The sequence below is a fragment of the Rousettus aegyptiacus genome, unplaced genomic scaffold (genome assembly GCF_014176215.1).
Source record: "Rousettus aegyptiacus isolate mRouAeg1 unplaced genomic scaffold, mRouAeg1.p scaffold_m13_p_4, whole genome shotgun sequence".
NCBI classification, from domain to species: domain Eukaryota; kingdom Metazoa; phylum Chordata; class Mammalia; order Chiroptera; family Pteropodidae; genus Rousettus; species Rousettus aegyptiacus.
In genome coordinates, this window is record NW_023416307.1 from 35,578,142 (window position 1) to 35,595,789 (window position 17,648).

At 33.5% G+C, this 17,648-nt stretch overlaps 1 protein-coding gene across 9 annotated transcripts in view; it reads right to left on the reverse strand.

The window, feature by feature from the left end:
* Nucleotides 1-53: 53 nt before the first annotated feature.
* TBL1XR1 (TBL1X receptor 1) overlaps nt 54-17,648 on the reverse strand; it is a 141,242-nt gene continuing 123,647 nt past the window's right edge. For all 9 annotated transcript variants that reach the window (XM_016157534.2, XM_016157793.2, XM_036219638.1 and 6 more), the window contains 6 exons: nt 13,281-13,402; nt 13,060-13,134; nt 9,632-9,759; nt 8,900-9,065; nt 5,726-5,827; nt 54-4,852 (listed from right to left, as the gene is read on the reverse strand). In XM_016157534.2, coding sequence (XP_016013020.1) covers nt 4,826-4,852; nt 5,726-5,827; nt 8,900-9,065; nt 9,632-9,759; nt 13,060-13,134; nt 13,281-13,402 — 620 coding nt within the window. In that variant the 3' untranslated portion in view covers nt 54-4,825. The remainder of the gene's footprint in view (nt 4,853-5,725; nt 5,828-8,899; nt 9,066-9,631; nt 9,760-13,059; nt 13,135-13,280; nt 13,403-17,648) is intronic.

Genomic DNA, 17,648 nt, shown 5'->3' on the forward strand with positions numbered 1-17,648 from the left:
GGCTATACAAACTACATAGATATCAAAGGTTTTATATATGTACACAGCCAACATAATATCAAAATATATTTTATTCTGGACCTCTTTCAGATCTGATTCAAATTACAGTTGTCAAAGCAATACATATGCAAAGGGAAACTGCAACAACAACAACAACAACAAAAAAAATGTGCCTAGAAAGGACAAAAGGGTCATTGGGGACAAATCATTGTGATGTGGAACCAAAAGACATCATAAGTGTAATTAACATGGTCCAGGACAGCATAGAACATCTATAATCAGTCTTCCTTACACAATAATCATGAAAACTGAACAATAAAGTTCTTTAACATGTACAAAAAACTGTCATGGGCTGGTTTACACTTTTACAACAGTTTTAAAGTTAACTGGATAACTAAAGAAATGATACAGACATTTTAATCCAGTGCTATAGGTAGGCTCACAGAATTAGACCCAAAGGATTTGTAAAAATCAAAATTAGAACAGTATAGCTACAATGTCAAAGTCAGGAAAGAAGAAAATTACTTCTGTATTTAGGGATTACAGAGCTACAAAATGCAGTCTGCTTGTTTTTAACGAGATGGATAAGTACATCAGACTAGATACAACATGCAGAATGTTTTCTTGAACTTATTCAGAAACTCCAAAGAAAACATCATGGAACAGCTTACTAGGGGGGGAAAAAAAAAGCCTTAGTTATTCACCCTGCTTCAACACTGTAAAAGTAAAGGCAGAAATAAAGAATGCTATTAATACTTCGGAACTACTGATATAAGACATCAAATTTCTAAATCAGTGTATTAAAAAAGTGAACACTTCCTCTTTTCTCTCTTTCATCTACAATAACTAGAATCATGTTAAAAAGCAAACAACTGATATTGAATGTGACACTTCAGAGCTACTACTGGAAGGAGTAATTCATAATTTCCCTACCATCCTTCCATCCCTGCTGATTCAAAAGGGAAACAAACAAACAAACAAACAAACAAACAAAAAAACCCACAAACCAACCAGGGTCTCTTGTAGATTTGCTGCTATTCCCCAAAACGTTGGCATTTGCTGCCATGCCACAATGTTGGTCCACTGAAATAGGATTTCTGTGGAAACTTGTCAACAGTAATTCACCAAATACAAGTACCATCCTTAGCATGTGAGGATAAACACAGGTTCTATAGAAATGTGCAATGTGCTTAAGAAAATGAAAACTGCTTTGGGAAGAATAAATAGCACTGCATTTGAAATTTATTTTTCTGCTTCTCTAGTAAAACAACATTTTTGAACACGTAAGGATGGTCCTTTGTGATTCCTTTAAATAGCAAAAATGCATACTCCTCTTCAGGCCTCTACTCAGTAATAATTTACATTACTCTTAACAAAATCATTCTACATAAACAGCTCCTTAAAAATAGTACTCTATCATTAAATCTAATTTGACAGAAATAAGTTTAAGGAAAAAAGGAGTGCTTTATAAGTGAAAATGTACAAATCTTTGGCCTTTCTCTTGACACTTTTATATGTCAAAAAGCAAAAAAACCCCGTCATGTAATTCAATCTAATGATTACTTTTTGCACCATAATTTGTTTTTTACACCACAAAAGGAGGCACTTTCAGTATCTGTTAAGGTGTTTAATTCTAAAACATACTTACCTAGAGAATAATTAAAACAGAATTCAATGCACTCTAAAACCTATTAGGAAATTAAAAGTTACCACCTTTAAAAGTCACTTGAAAGTCAATGATGGTACCTGATCAATGACAGAAAATGGGGCTTGGAACAAATGATAAGAACTTATGGGATTTCCTACATGAAGAAGAAAGATTCCTTTATGATGTTTAAGAGTGACAGCTGCTCTTTATTCTATTTTAATCAATAAGTATTCTACTCATTCAAGTTTTCCTTTCTATTTTTCCTTGTAAGTTTCTTACAGTAGCCTATACAACAGTGATATATAATGAATACCACAGAAAACCTACTGCAATCAGTTGAGCTTCATGAATAAGTTCTCAGAAAAAAAAAAAATAGAAGGGAAAATGAGCAAGAACCTCAAACATAGAACTTTACAGGCTGTGAAACTTGGTCTCTTACAATCGTGTTACTGCTCAAATTAAGAGGCGATCTGATTTTTTGTCTATTGGAGCAGCATCGTGGCACATCAGCAGGCAATGATGATGTTGAGAACAGCAGCAAAAATAAACTGTATGCTCACAAAGAACCCAAGCCTACAAAATGGATACCTTCCAGATAAAAGTTCATACTTAAAAGACCCAAGACATAGGGATAATAAAGCTCTGTATTTATAATCTTTTATATGTCCTATTGTGGCTATTATGCTTAAGTAAAATAGCTACTTAAAAGATGAAAAAAAAAAAGGTGATGATAACAAAAATGTAGCTGTCTATTTTGGCAGCTATATTGCAGAACTTCTTGACTATCTTTTAATCAGCTGGGAAAAAGTCAATAACTGTATGCAAATGAATAAATTGTCCATATCAAAATACAAAAGTACTATCAATAATCACCTCTGACTTTCAGATTTAAATTCAGTGCAATTGACAAATGCATCGCTAAAGGAAAATGCAGCTTAACATACTCAAAACATTTGTGTCTATTCCTGGGAGCACATTTAAAAATTATTGCACAGATTTTTTTATTTTTATTTATTTTTTTAAAACAACAACAGAGGTCAACCACGGATGTGGACCTCCAGCAATAAAAGCAGGATTTCAAGTGCCAGATACTCAGCATATTAGGTTTCCTACATAAGTCACAGGATAATAGTTCTAAATATCTATAATGTGATCCAAAACCCTAAAAACTGCTGGCACAAAACCATCATGAATGACTGCCTCTCTGGATGTAAATTTTTAAAAATATTATTACAGTATCATAGTCCCCACTAACAACAACTGGGGTACATATTACAATGTATTATGGAATTAAGTGTATTTATTTTCTTTACCAATAGCAAATGCTACCCTACCTTAGTAAAACCAAGACTTGCTTCAATCAATGCTGTTCCATAAAAATAGCAAAACAACAAATGCCGAAAATCAAAGCTGCATTACTTGGGTTAAATCGGTTTGTTTAAAACAGAGGTTAAAATTTTAGTAGTAAAGGCCTCAAAATAATTAGTGATGAAAATAGTGTTATAAATTTGCTAAGTTTGATAATAAGCAATTCCTTAATTAAAATCTTTGAGATATAAATTTGACAACTATTCTCTTCAAAATTGACACCAGTTCTTAATCATGACAAACCCTGTTAATCACACATATAAACAACAGCTCCATGCTATCTATCATTGTAAATTCTGTAAATTTTAGTTTTTAGTTGCATGAGCACAAGAAGAGGTTTGACTGGATATCCATATCCTTAAGAAAATACTTGATATTATAAACAGAGTAAAAGACATGATATAGTAGTGATTATTGAAAAAAAAAATAGCAGCTTAAATCTATCTATATGTGAAAAAATGTAGTCACAAGTACCACAAATGCAGAATCAGAGCAGCAGGGAGGTTAGTGCAATTATACTAAAAAAAAAAAAAAAAAAAAAAAAAAAAAAGGGGGGGGGAACCACTGCTATTTAAAAACACCTTGAAGCAAGTCTTTTGTTTTAAAGATTGTTTTTAAACTAAGGTAGCTAACATTTTGCCATGTAATGGCAGTGTTATATGCCGTTATCTTGCTTTGTATAAAGGAAAATAACATGAGATTTTTAATACTGGAGTTTGGTTACATTACATATTTAAGCTTCTACACAGAATGATGGACACTTTGAGAAGCTAATCCTTATCCAGAAACAGTTTAATCTCTTAAAAAACAAAGCAAAACAAACTAACAACAACAACAAAAAAAACCCAAACCTACTTTGCTCCTTTTCACAATAGTGCACATTTTAACCATAATTTAGTTATGGCTACAAAACATCAAAAGATTTTTTTTAATGTATCTTCTCTATGGTATTAAAAAAATTTTTTTTGTGCCCTTCTAGTCTTTAATTGGCAGAAATGTCCCCCCCAAAAAACTACTGCATTTAAGCCACATCACCAAAAAAACAAAAACAAAACAAACAAAAAAACAGAGCATAATACCCTTTTACTGATGTCTTACAGATTGACATGACCAAAGTCATATATTTTCATTTAATTTCCAATTTCCCCTTCCAAAACATGCACCATTTGAATATATGCTCTGGGAGCCATAAAATGTACCAAACATTTATGTTTTCAAAAGAATGAATTAAAATATTTTTAAGAATTTTTTGTTTAAAAGATGAAAAAATATAAACAAGAAACTGATTCACTCCCTTACTTCATGCATCCATAAACTAAACCAAAAACAAAGTTTAAAAGCAAGAACAATCTACTGCTGCAGGTTTTTGTAAGTCCATTTCTCTGTACATACAAATCGCTCAACTACTGAAGGGAAAAAAAAGAATATAATCCATGGTGTCTGCTGATTCAAAGGGGGAGAAACAAGGCTGTCATTAGTATCCAAAAACTGGTACATGTATGGGCTGCTTTTATAACGCATATTCTTTCTCTCTTCTGTTTTTCATATCCAAAACTTCTAAATGCTATTTTAGGAGCACAGCAGATTAGATTCCAGCACTTGGTGAACAGAATTCACAAGCTGTGACAAAATTCTGTCATCTTCAGGGTGCAATTTTGTTTATATACACTGTATGTATATATTTCTTTTAGATTTGGCTGTAGTGGACTGGCCATGGTTCACGTGGGACTATAGCAGTACATGGGTCAGGGACAGTCATTTTGGCTATGTACACATTCATAGTCGGTCCATGGCTTCCAACTAGTAGCGCTATTTCCGAAGGTCTAATACACAAACCTGTAAGAAATTAAAATAATCAACCAGTGTGTTAAGAATCTCATCGCACATTTTTAGCTTAACCTTTCTATACTACAGTTCGGAATCTATTTCTTAGTTCTAAGTTCACAAAACTGGTAAAGCAACAGTAATCATGGCAATGGGCACTTAACCAAAATAAACCAGATAAACAGTCTATGTAGCAAGAGGAAATAGCCATGGCTAATACTACAAAGGAAGAATTGTGGCTAAAATTTTGAAAATTTACTGTCTGTTAATTAAAAACTAGAAAACATATGCCCCAAACAGACAATTTCCTATCTCTTGGATCTTCACAAAAGCTACTGCAGATTATATTGAGCTATACCTTCAGTAAACAGCTAATGGTTGTACCCTTTCCATCTTCCCTTTGCTTTCAGAGCTTTGGAAGCCACAACTAGTATTTCTGTAAAGAGCTGGCCAGCCTCATCCTGAAAGTCTCTCTATCACACATTCCTCAATGCAGGACTCAACTGCCTCTATCCCCCTTTCTCCAGGCCACCAACACTCTTCTGCAGAAAAGAGAAGGTAGAAATAGGTATCGGAAATTCCAATCTCTCTGAGAATGGAATGCTGCTACACTTAATTTCACTAATAAAGGTTTGTTTTAGAAGTAACTGTCCATTTCTTGGTTATGAAAACACTCTCTTGGCAAAGATAGCCTGAATTTTCTTTATATTATTTGAATAAAATATGAAAAATATACAGCTTTCTGTAAAAAACTATATCATAAAATTTATTTTGAAAAGAACATTAAGTCATATGTATTCACTGCGTGCGTGCGCGCGCACGCACGCGCACACACACACACACACACACAGGGACTTCCCTTCAGAAACACTGTATTTTACTTACTGAACCATCTGATGCACTGGCTCCAACCTTGTCTCCTGCTGCATTCCAGCAAACTTCAAAAATTCCACCTGTTCCCCTATAGCTGTGAACTAGAGCACCTGTCTAAAAACACAAAAAAAATAATCTTAAAAATAATAACATATACTCTTATAAATCCAAATATTGAGATAAAAATATCATATGGCTTTATTTTTAATAAGATACAATTTAGCTTCAACTCCAAAATAAATATAAGCTCTAAAGTATTAGGAATGTGACATGATTACCTTCTTATAAAAAGATAACACTAGTCTGCTCTCAAAAAACCATTCGTACACACATTGAGTTTCTCCAATTTTTTATTGATAACCTTTCTCAGCTAAGGTATCCTTGGCCTCTCTGACAGTTAACAATGGCTAAAAGTAAACATTCGATGCATGATCTAAAATAAATTGTTGCTGTTGTTATTGAAGGATTCATGAGTTTGGCCAAAATATAAAGAAACAAAATTAAGACAGACTTTCTTCGACAAACATCCTAAGAGGAAGCTTTACAACAAACTAGTAAAGCCAATTCCAGTTTAAGTCTGTTAGTTATTCCATATTTACTGAGTAGTAGCCTAAGCTATAGGAGTTATAAAAAACACTAAAAGAATATATGTACATTATTCTTTAAAGATATAAAAATTTTAAAAAAGTATAATGTGGAACACTAACAATTTCATCATCAATTTGGCTGAATTATAACTCAATTATTTTATTCCTTCAGCAATAGAAACAAAAATCATTCAGCTGCCACTGAATAATTAAAGCTCAATACAAAAATGTATTCTCCTAAGAAACCAGTCATTAAACAGGGTAAAGGTCAGAGGTTCTGCTGTGAGAAAATGGAAAACAATGAAAAATGTTTCCGGTGTTCTGCCCTGACAACCCAGGAAAGTATCTCTTAGTTTGAAAGCTATCTAACAGGCAATCTAGAGGAAGCAGATCCACCAAAAAACAACAGAGGAGCAAGACATGTACCTTGTAAATACCTACACAGACAACCAACCCTAAGTTAATCACTAAGGTGGAAGACTGTCTTCCCTTGCTGTCCCTCTTCAAAGTCAGCCTGGTAACACTGTAGATGCACTGTTATAGCTTATTATGCTGAGAAGGCTCGACTGGTTTTTGAATTTTTGAATTTTTCTAAATTTTTTAAAATTAAAAAATTTTTTGCTACCTAAAATTTCTAACAATTTAAGAGATCAATGAAAAAGTATGAGCATGGTAGGTCTTGAGTATTTGTGATCAATTAGGAGAGAAAGGAATAGCACCAACAAAATCGAAAATCTGCTAATATCTAGAAAGTAGAATCTATACAACAGTCAACTTTGGAGTTTAAGAAAACAAAAACTTTCTTTCAAATGTACTTACCAATTTCTAAGCTTGATTTAATCTATAATTGATTGGTCAACAAGCCAGAGCTATGACATTAACAAAGGCCAAGTGGTCATCAGCAGTGACTCAAATCTGCACATATGTTCGGAACAGACTTCAACAATTGACCTGGCAAATGCTTAGGTAACATATCATCCAAGTAATTAAAGAAAAAAACTAAATGTATATATGACAAAAAGAAGATAACTTTTTTCTGCACCAAAAACTCACTAGATGCATTTTACTATTTTCAAACTTAAAAGAAAAAAAGTAAAATATTTTTGATAGACAATAGTGATACAACGATGTGGTATCAATAGCTGTTCAAATGCCCTTAAAAACCTAAACAGTTAGAATTCTACAGTTCTATACCCAAATTTCATTTAAATTTATTTTCCCACAATGGAGTATACGAGTGACTGAAAATGTATTCAACAGTTGGATTATCTAGAGAGTACATCTAAAAGGCCTCTGCTAAGTCAATCATAACAGAAAGATTAAAGTGAAAGGAAAGCCAAAGGGAAATATAAACTATTAGAACTAATAATAAGAGAGCACAGAAAGACTGATGGATTCACTGCCGATATGCCAAATTCATAGTGTTTCAAACATAAGCAACCACCAGTAAATAAAAAGAATATACATATTTTTAAAATGCTATTCATAACAATAAAATCCATAAAACAGAATAAATTAGGAAAACAGAAGATCTTTATCAAGAAATTAGAAACCTTTAATGAAGGAAAAAAAAGACTTAATTAGGGTTGACTTACAAAGTTACAGTATTAAAAGTATGCTAATGATACAGGTATACACAAGTTTATCAGTGGAATGCAAGAAAACCCATAAATAACTCACATAAGAACTTGGTATATAAAGGAAGTGGCATTAGAAAACAGGAGAGGGACAACAAAGAGTACTGACACAACTGGTTAGCCACACAAAAAGATAAAAACTAGATCTCTACCTCACATCGTTAAAAAAAAAATTCCAAGGGAGTTAAAAATATAAATGAAAAAAAAAATAAACTTTTATATTTTTTTTTGGAAGGGTGGACTATTTGAATATATAACTTAATGAAAAATAATACTTGAAAATGATGATTTATGCAAAATAGTCTGACCTACTGCGATGATGGTCAGCTGCAGAGAGAAACAGCCCAAATAACTTATTATGTCTGTACTAGAACCAGCAAAGAGCTTGATCACTGAAGAAGAGAAATGGGGCAAGTCAAGTGACTGCTATTAATGAAACAATATATGGGGCATAAAAACTAAAACACTGAGAAAGGAAAAAAATAAAGCAGCAAGCAATTTTCTCCATTTTTAGGAAAGAATCTCTCTATAGCACTGTTCCTAAAAAACTAGTATAATTTTAAGTTTGTTTCTGATAAATCATTGTGTTCAGCCATAAAATCTTGTCCTTTAGTACATATTTTTACTACTCATATATAGCTCCTTCAAAGACAATTCTTATAGAAAATTATGAAATTATATATCAATAAATGCATCTTAAACTCTCATGTTTTGTCTCCAAACCTGTTAGAAAAAATAAAACAAAGAACTTAAAGTTACTTCTAAATTCTGAAAATATAACCTCAGTTGGTTTTAATCTCTACTTAGCTGTAAATTAAAAAAAAAAGTACTCATTTAAAAACTAAGAACTGAATTAATGCCACAAAAAGAATGACAACCAAAAAGGAAAAGAAATATTCATACGGGCTAATGCGTCTTATTAAATATAAGAGTACTGGACTATTTAAAGAACTCAGACATACCTGTGTGTTCCAGATGTGCACACATTTGTCAAAAGAACCACTTGCCAGATACCTGCCATCAGGACTGAAAGCTACACTGTACACAGGCTCTTGGTGTTTTGTCAAAGTATGGATGCAAATTCCTCGGTCTACATCCCACAATCTAACAGTAGAATCAAAGGATGCACTGACAAGGAGAAAAAAAAATATGATTTTATAAGTAACAAAATACTTTTAGCCCTACCCGCAATCTACAATATTCAGCCATTCCTAATAACTAGCCACGCATTCCTCACGAAAAGCATATCAATATTTGACAAAAGGCAGCTTTAGGGCATCTCCAAGTCCCTGAATTGGAAAACGTAAATAAGCTAACTCATTGTATTCTTTGCTTTTCAAATAATTCCTCTATATTGATCCATGCTTATGAACACTGTATTGACTATCAACTTTGTCTTTTTTTAAACATCGAATAAACTTTTTTTGCACTGTGCCTCAATTATTTGGGTTTTAATCTATATTTGATATCACCGGCTAATATTTGATATGCCCAGATCCCTTCATCCTGCCGCCTCCCAAATCCATTTTGACCTGAAATAACACAACTGTTTAAAAATTCCCATTAAAAAAAAAAAAAAATTCCTTGGAGGATACATTCTCATTGCATGAAATCTTCTCTAATTCCCTGTCATATTTATTAGAAGTTTTATTTGTAAAAGACTTATAAAAGAAATAGTAAAACAGAAATATTACCTTGCTAACATAAGGTTGGCATTTGGATTATTTGTCCCTGGCCCTGTTGGACTCCACTTGATAGTATAAATTTCTTTATTATGTGCTTGCAAATCATGGACACAATTGTCTTGTTTCATACTCCATATCTAATTAAAAGAGAAAAAAACATTATATAATTATTTTTCCATACAAAAGATATATTGAAAATACTATCTTGCCAATTGAAATCGTAAGTGGTATAACCATAACAATAATTATAGAGAGCAAGAGGATATTTGGAAAGAAGTTAAAATGTAGTAGAATGTATGTATCTCTCTCTTTAAAATGGCAAATTGGCCGTTAAGTCCTTTCCAAATATTCACTGTTGTGAGGCTTCGGGTTCGAATAAACTACAATTCTAAAATAACGTCTGATAGCCTCATATGGTACAAACTTTAATATTCAATAAGCTCCTGGGTAATGTTTCTAAAACATTTAAGGCATTAGTTTTTATGTTGTCCTTTAAATACAATATCTGCATTATAAATTGCTTTTAAAATTTAAAATCAGGAAATATATTACAATGCAGTAAACAGATAAGCAAGTTACAATAACAAAATAATTCATGTATGACACAAAAGCATAGGCAACAAAAGCAAAAAAAAAAAAAAAGAAAAGCCAAGTATAATTATATAGTATTATTAAAAAGCTTCTGTACAGCAAAGGATACAATAAAATAAATTTTTAAAAAGCAACCTATAAAATGGGAAAAAATACCCACAAATTATAAATTCAATACAGGGTTAATTTCTTTAAAAATATAAGGAATTTCTACAACTCAACAGCAAAAAACCTAATAGCCCAATTTTAAAATGGGCAAAGGACTTGAATAGACATTTGTATAAAGATGACATACAAATGACCAACAGGTATATGAAAAAGTGTTTGATGTTACTAATTATCAGGGAAAGACAAATCAAACTACAATGATATATCACTTCACACCTGTTGGGATAGCTATTATTGAAAAGAAAGGAATAAATGTTGGCGAGAAGAGAGAGAAATTAGAACCCTTGCACAATGTTGGTGGGAATGCAGAATGGTGCAGCTGCTGTGAAAAACAGTATGGAGGTTCCTCAAAAAATTAAAAATAGAACTATCATATGATCTAGCAATCACACTTCTGAATATTTATTCAAAAGAATTGACATCAGGATCTCAAGGAGATATCTGTATTCCCCTGTTCACTACAGCATTATTTATAAAACCCAAGATGTGAAAAACAATCAAAGTGTCCACCAAGAAAATGTGGTATATACATATAATGAAATATTATTTAGCCTTTAAAAGAAGGAACTCTTGTAATATGTGACAACTGATGAATCTTAAGGACAAATACTCCATGGTTCTATTCATATGAGGTATCTAAAAAGAAACAAACTCACAGAAGCAAAGAAACGACGCTGAGGAAAGGCAGAAAGGGAAGTTGCTAGTTAAGGAATACAGAATTTCAGTTCTAGAGATGTGCTGTACAGCATCGTGCCTACAGGTAACAATACTGAATTGCACACTTAAAAATCTGTTAAAAGTAGGCTTCATGTTAAGTGTTCTTTACAATAAAAAAGTTTTTTTAAATCATTTATAGAAACCATGAAAAGTAACAAAGCATAAAGTTAAAATGACAAGTAGAGAACAAGCCTTTGAGTTGAAAATATGCCTATGTATGTAGATTAAAAATTCATTAGTATTTTTGAGCAAAAATCAAGAGAAATCTACACTGAGAGTAATTCGGACAAAATCTTTCAATAAACACATGGGAAGAAATCTTGCCAAAAATAAACACCAACCCCAAATGCTGACAAACAAAAATTAGCTGAGCAATGTAATTAATTAGAGATAATGAAGCAATAGCATAGGGTTTTTGTATCCTTGGTATTTATAACTTCATGTAAATAAACCTAAAAGAAATGTTTCCAAAACTTATTGCATTTAACCTTTCAATAGCACTGATACTGCTGACCACTCCCATCTACAACCCCCTTGAAATATTCCTGTCTGCACACTCTTTCCACTTGTGTCATTCTTTTTCACTTTTTAAAACAGTTTATTCTTCTTGAGCTGGTAATAACTGGAGTTTCTCAAGATTTTTTTTTTTTTTTGAGTTTCCTTCTTTTCTTACTCTAATACCTACAGTTGTCTATGCCTACGGCTCTGAATGACCACAACTGCTGAGAAATTCTAAATTTTTATGTCAAGCTGAGAGTTCTCTGAGCATTAGAGAACTAGCACCTCCACTTGCATGACCGACTCAAAGGCAATGTTCAAGCCTAACATGATCTTCTTACCTGTTTGATGTTCTTTGTTCCCAGAATAGGGCTCTATTACACATTATCTCTCTAGTTTCTGATTTAAATTTTATGACCTTTTATTATTCTTAGGACAAAGAAAAGCTAACACTTCCTAGTCAAACTCTCTCTAGCTGCAACTCAATCCAGGACACTAGGCTCTCTAATCAGGCCTTCCTTCATATTCTCGTATTAGCTACATTCTGTTCCAGAAGTTTTTTTTTTTTTTTTTCCATTTTATTAGCATAATGCGCACGCATTAAAAGTAAACTCAGAGAGAAAAGCATTAAGAAATGTACTTTTACTAGCTATGTTTGCAAGGGAGCCTAAGCTTGAGAAAAAACTAATAACTAAAAATGCAGCAGGTATTTAAGAAAGAAAACCACCAGGTTACCAAGATTACATTTAGTCTGCTCATGGGAGAAGGAAAAGCAGTTTTCCCTAATGATTATGCTAACTGAAAAGGTCATCGTGTCTTTAGTTACTGGCACTGCAAAGTCAAGGATATGATTATTTTCAGTAGTTAGCATGTCACAGGAAAAGGCTTTATTAATTTTGGAGATTAGTATTAGGCTGTTCTTTATCTAGAAATGTCTATTTTTGCTACCTGTGGTTGGTATGTGATGTGCCTAGGTGATAGTTTGGCTTTTAGCCACACAATAATGAAAACCATAAATGCTGAGCTGTGGATGCTGGCATGTCAACTAGGTTCACTCACCAATTAAAGGATTCTCTCCACTATCTATCAGTTTCCCAGCAAGGATGATATATATTAACTCCACAGGCAAAATCAAATTAATACAGTCAAATCTATGAACGCTACAAAGATCTTCATTGCATATTAGTCAAATCTTTACATGTTTAAATACACTTATTGTAACAATATGACTTCCTAACAGCGAACACAATTTAAAACAGCACATTTCTTAGGATCATAATTATCATGCAGCCATCCTTTTTAATGGAAAATGTCATTTTCAAACATTTGAAATCCTTCATAAAAGAAAAAAATAAGATTTAAGCACTCAATGAACTGTAAGACATTCTAAACAATGCTCAAATTGCCAGAGCAGCCACACTGTATGACATCTCCACCCCATTTCTCCCCACTATCCGAATTACCTTCAAAGTCATGTCATCAGAACAGGAGGCCAGGAGATTGCCAGTTGGGTCCCATTTGATAGCATTTACTTCATTCTAAAAATAACAGTAAATATCACATTTTCATTTTACAGACTGGGTTGCTCTTTGGACGTTAAACGCACATACTTCAAAACCACTATGAAATATTACTTATTCATCAGAATCACTTCAAAGTGGGGGGAAGGAGGGAGCATTCTCACCGTGTGTCCCTGGAATGTTTTAATAGGTCTGTCTTGTCCTAATTTACAGACATGAATGCACATATCTGTACTACAGGAAGCAAAGGTATTGTTGCTCTGCCAATCAACATCCAATGCTGGTGCTGAAAAGAAAAAAAGGCGAGGTTTGCATTCATTCCACATGTACTGAAATCTAAAAGCCTTAGTTTTAAACCAAAGGTGGTTGGACATTAAGCATGCTGACAGAAATGTAAACATTCTACTTTATACTTTTTAAGGAAACAGAATTTAAATTATGACATCTAAATATAAAAAAAAAATTAATATATTTCAGTTTAGTTGTCCCTACATCAGACGTAGCCTAATAGGAACTAAAGTACACTGACCTGGTAATCAGATCAGTGATCTCGAGAGCACGCTCTGTATTACCAACAATGAATTTTTGGTTTCTCATTTGCAAATGATAAAATTAAATGTGATGCTGTATTTTTTATTTCTAAAATCCAGCTGAGTTTTCAGTGAACAAGAAAGCTCTGCAAAGTTCTGCTACTCCCTAACAAGTAGTGGGCTCTAATCAAGTGACTTAACATCTCCTGCTGTTTTCCTCCTCTAGAAAACAGGGATAAAACCCTTAAGCTTAGTAAACAAGGATACTGTGAAAATCAAGTGAGATGATGTGTGTGGGAAGCACTTTGTAAATTACAAGTTAGGCAAATGTTACACAGAATAAGTATCATTCCCAGTATCTACTCAACTGATAACTGGAATATTGTATATAAATCTCAACAACATTTTATTCGAGAGATTTTTGTCAAATACGTCTTAAAATCTATGTCACTATACATTTAAAACCTCAAAGGCCCCAAAACTGGTAGGCATTTAATATTTATTTTAGCTCTGCTATGATTAAAGCTTCTGTCCTTTAATTTTTCCCTGCAGCTAGGTACACAATGCATATTAAGGTAACAACAAGTAATCTGATTAAACAATAGGAGCCTACCCAAAACAATGGATTTAGAGCAGGGGTGGGGACATTCTATGGCCTATTAGCCAAAAATAGCTTTTACATTTTATTTGGCTGCGGTGGGGTGTGTGTGTAGGGGTGGGGGGCAGGCAGTAGGCCTAAACGTGATCAATGAAAGACTCACGAATGTGAAAATCATGATATTCAAAGTTTGGTGTCCATATACAAAGTATTCTTAAACCCCAGCCACGATCATTAGGTTATATATTATCTATGGCTGTTTTTGCAAAGGCAGACCTGACAGGCTGCAAGAGATTCTGTAGCTTACAAATCCTAAAAGTTACTTTCTAGCCCTTTATATAACAAGTTTACTATTTAGAGGAAACAACAACAACAAAAAATAAGGAGACAAACAGGAAGGTTAAATTTAAGCAGTCTATCTTCAGTATTAGAGACATAAAGCATTCTAATAAAGGAAGTCAGAAATGGTATTTATAGGAAGGGAAAACACAAAATAACCCTGTTTATTTCTAATTGTTAACAGTAACTGGCCATGCTGAGACTAAACATGCTGTAAATAGGTGTTCTGAGCACTGTCAAACTGATAAGCTAAAGAGTATGTCATGTGTGAGGGCTTGCAACTATGGAAACAGCGAAAAGAAAGGAAAAAGAATTAAAGCATTTACGACTGATAAATATTTAATCGATTTTCAGAACAAGACATTTAAAAAAAAAGAAGACAAAGGAAAATGGGTAACAGTGAAACTGACTTTATTTTTATTACCTGGCTAAAGACAAGTTAGGTAAAATACTAAAATCTGGAATAAGTTCAAGGAAGCTAATGGGAGTACTATGACCAGACATCAGAGGAGAACTAGCTTTGGGTATATTTCTACAATGAAAAACTGGGAATTGGGATATTACTTGGATTAAGTCAGTAAAGAAATACAAGATGGGAAAAAAAAAAAAAAAAACAACCATATTTAATAGAAACTTCCTATGCAGAGAGCACAAAATCTGAAGCTATATAAAAAATAATTAATTCTCCACCAAAACAACCTTATGGAAAGTATAGTGGTATATAAAAATATTAACATCAATTCACCTTTTGCACAAAATTTCAAATTATAAGAATTCCCACCAGATTAAAAAATTTTTTAAAAAAACCAAGACACACAATTTTAGAGCTGGCAAGTGGACTAAACTTCAGGCTGTAACTATTTCTAGGCAACACTACTGGGGGTGCTTCTGGTTTCCTCTCTCCCTTGTAGAGCCTGGTTACCTCTGCTGTGTATCCATTCCCCAGCTTCTGAGTGCAATCATGCTCAGAGAACTACCAGGGGCAAACTCATTCGGAGAATTACCTTACTCTGCTGCTGTCCATATCCTCCAAAAGGTGGCTAGTGGCATAAAGCTGGGAGTGGGAGGGATTAAAAAACCTAACACTCTTGGCTTAAGATGAGAAAAATTCTGACGTGTAAATAAACACTCCAGAGACCTTTCTGGCTATCATGCTGAGACTGGGCCTGCTTCACCAGAAACTGCTCCCTTCCTTGGCTCCTTCCCCTTCCCATCAGCTTCCCACAACTCCTCACTTGTTTCTCCTGGGAGGGTTTCCTTAGTAAATCACTTCACTCAAATGCTTGGCTCAAAGTCTGCTTCTGAGAGAATCCTACTTAAACCAGCCGGTAAATAAAAATACAGGCCAGCTTTGATCAGCACCATGTGTGAACTCTGCTGCTGTTTGTGTGCATCACTACTTAGAGCAACGCACACAACTGCCCTGTTCATTTGTCACCTTGCTCTCAAAGTCCATTCCTTACCACATTCTGCTCACCTATGCTCTGCTCCCAAGTGGCTGACTCGCATGAACTACAGACAGGCTCCAGTGCCTACAAGGTTTCTAGAAGGGTTCATACAGTGGAAGAGATCATCAAGAGCCCAAAGTCAAGAGAAAGGAGAGAGACAAGAGATTTTGCTCCCATTTCTCTGGCAGCGGCTCTTATTACTCCATGGTGCCTGTTCTTGCCAGGCAGTCTCTTCTCTGAAGTTGCAAATCCCACTGGGCAGCTGGACTCTGCCACCTTCTCTACAGTCTTAGGTTTCCAGCAGTTGTTAAACTCTGAGTTACCTTATATTCTTCGGTTTTTCACTCTTTCAACACCTCTGCAACTATTTCCTTGTATTAAATTCCCTTTCTTGGATTACCTGGTTTAGATTGTTTTTGTGCCTGGAATCTGATTCAGGAACTACTTACACTACACTTTCATTCTGACATTAATATTATTACTTAAGATATCATTTCAAAAGTAATTTTAACAAAATGTTTCTTAGGTAAATAATCTGTTCAAGTATTAAAAAGCAAGGAAAAGGGGCCTGAAAAGTCTAATTAATTTAGAAGACAATCAAAGGTATAATAAATGCTACAAAGAAGGTCAAGTATCTGTCATAATGTACCAGGGTATGAATTTGGTACAAAGTCGACTGCAAAGTATCAGATAGGTGGCTGAGAAAATAAGAAGTAGCATTCAAACAAATAAACCATTAGATTCAAAACAAAAACAAACTGTATAACCAGGTAAAGATAATTGGGGGAAGCTGGGGAATGCTGCAACACAAGTTGTATGATTAATGTTTCTGTGGTATACCTGGCTATAAGATACAATAGTTATAGATCGGAGTAATCTAAAAATACATACTTCCTTACTTTACAAACTTCTCAAACACTGGAGCTAAGATTCAGATTTTTGAGTCCAATTCTGACTTATTTTTGTTAACCTGTGCATCCTTCGTAAGTTAAAAAGGTAATGAGAAAAGGGAAGAAAGGCATTTATTACTCTTTTTTTAAAAACAGCTTTATTCAGATGTAATTCACATACCATAAAATTCACCCATTTAAAGTGTACAATTTGATGGTTTTTGGTTTATTACATTATTAATTTTTAAATACTGTGTTCACATATAACATAAAATTTGTCATTTAAGTGTATAATTCAATGGTACTAATTATATTCATAATGTTGTGCAATCATGACTACTATTTCAAAACTTTTTAATCACTCCAAACAGAAACTGTAACCAATCATTAAGCGATAACGCCTCTTTTCTCTCACTCCTAGCTCCTGATAACCTCTAATAGTTTACTTTTTGTCTCTATGAATTTGCTTATTCTAGCTATTTCATATAAGTAGAATCATACTATTTGTCCTTTTGAGTCCGGTTTACTTCACTTAGTACAATGTATATAAGGTCCATGGATTGTGTAGCATGTGCCAGAACTTCATTTTTTTTTTTTTTAATGGCTGAAAAATAATCCACTGCTTGTATAGACCACATTTTGTTTATCCATTCATCTATTAATGGACACTGGGTTGTTTCCACCTTTCGGCTATTGTGAATAATGCTGCTATGAACATCTGCTGTAC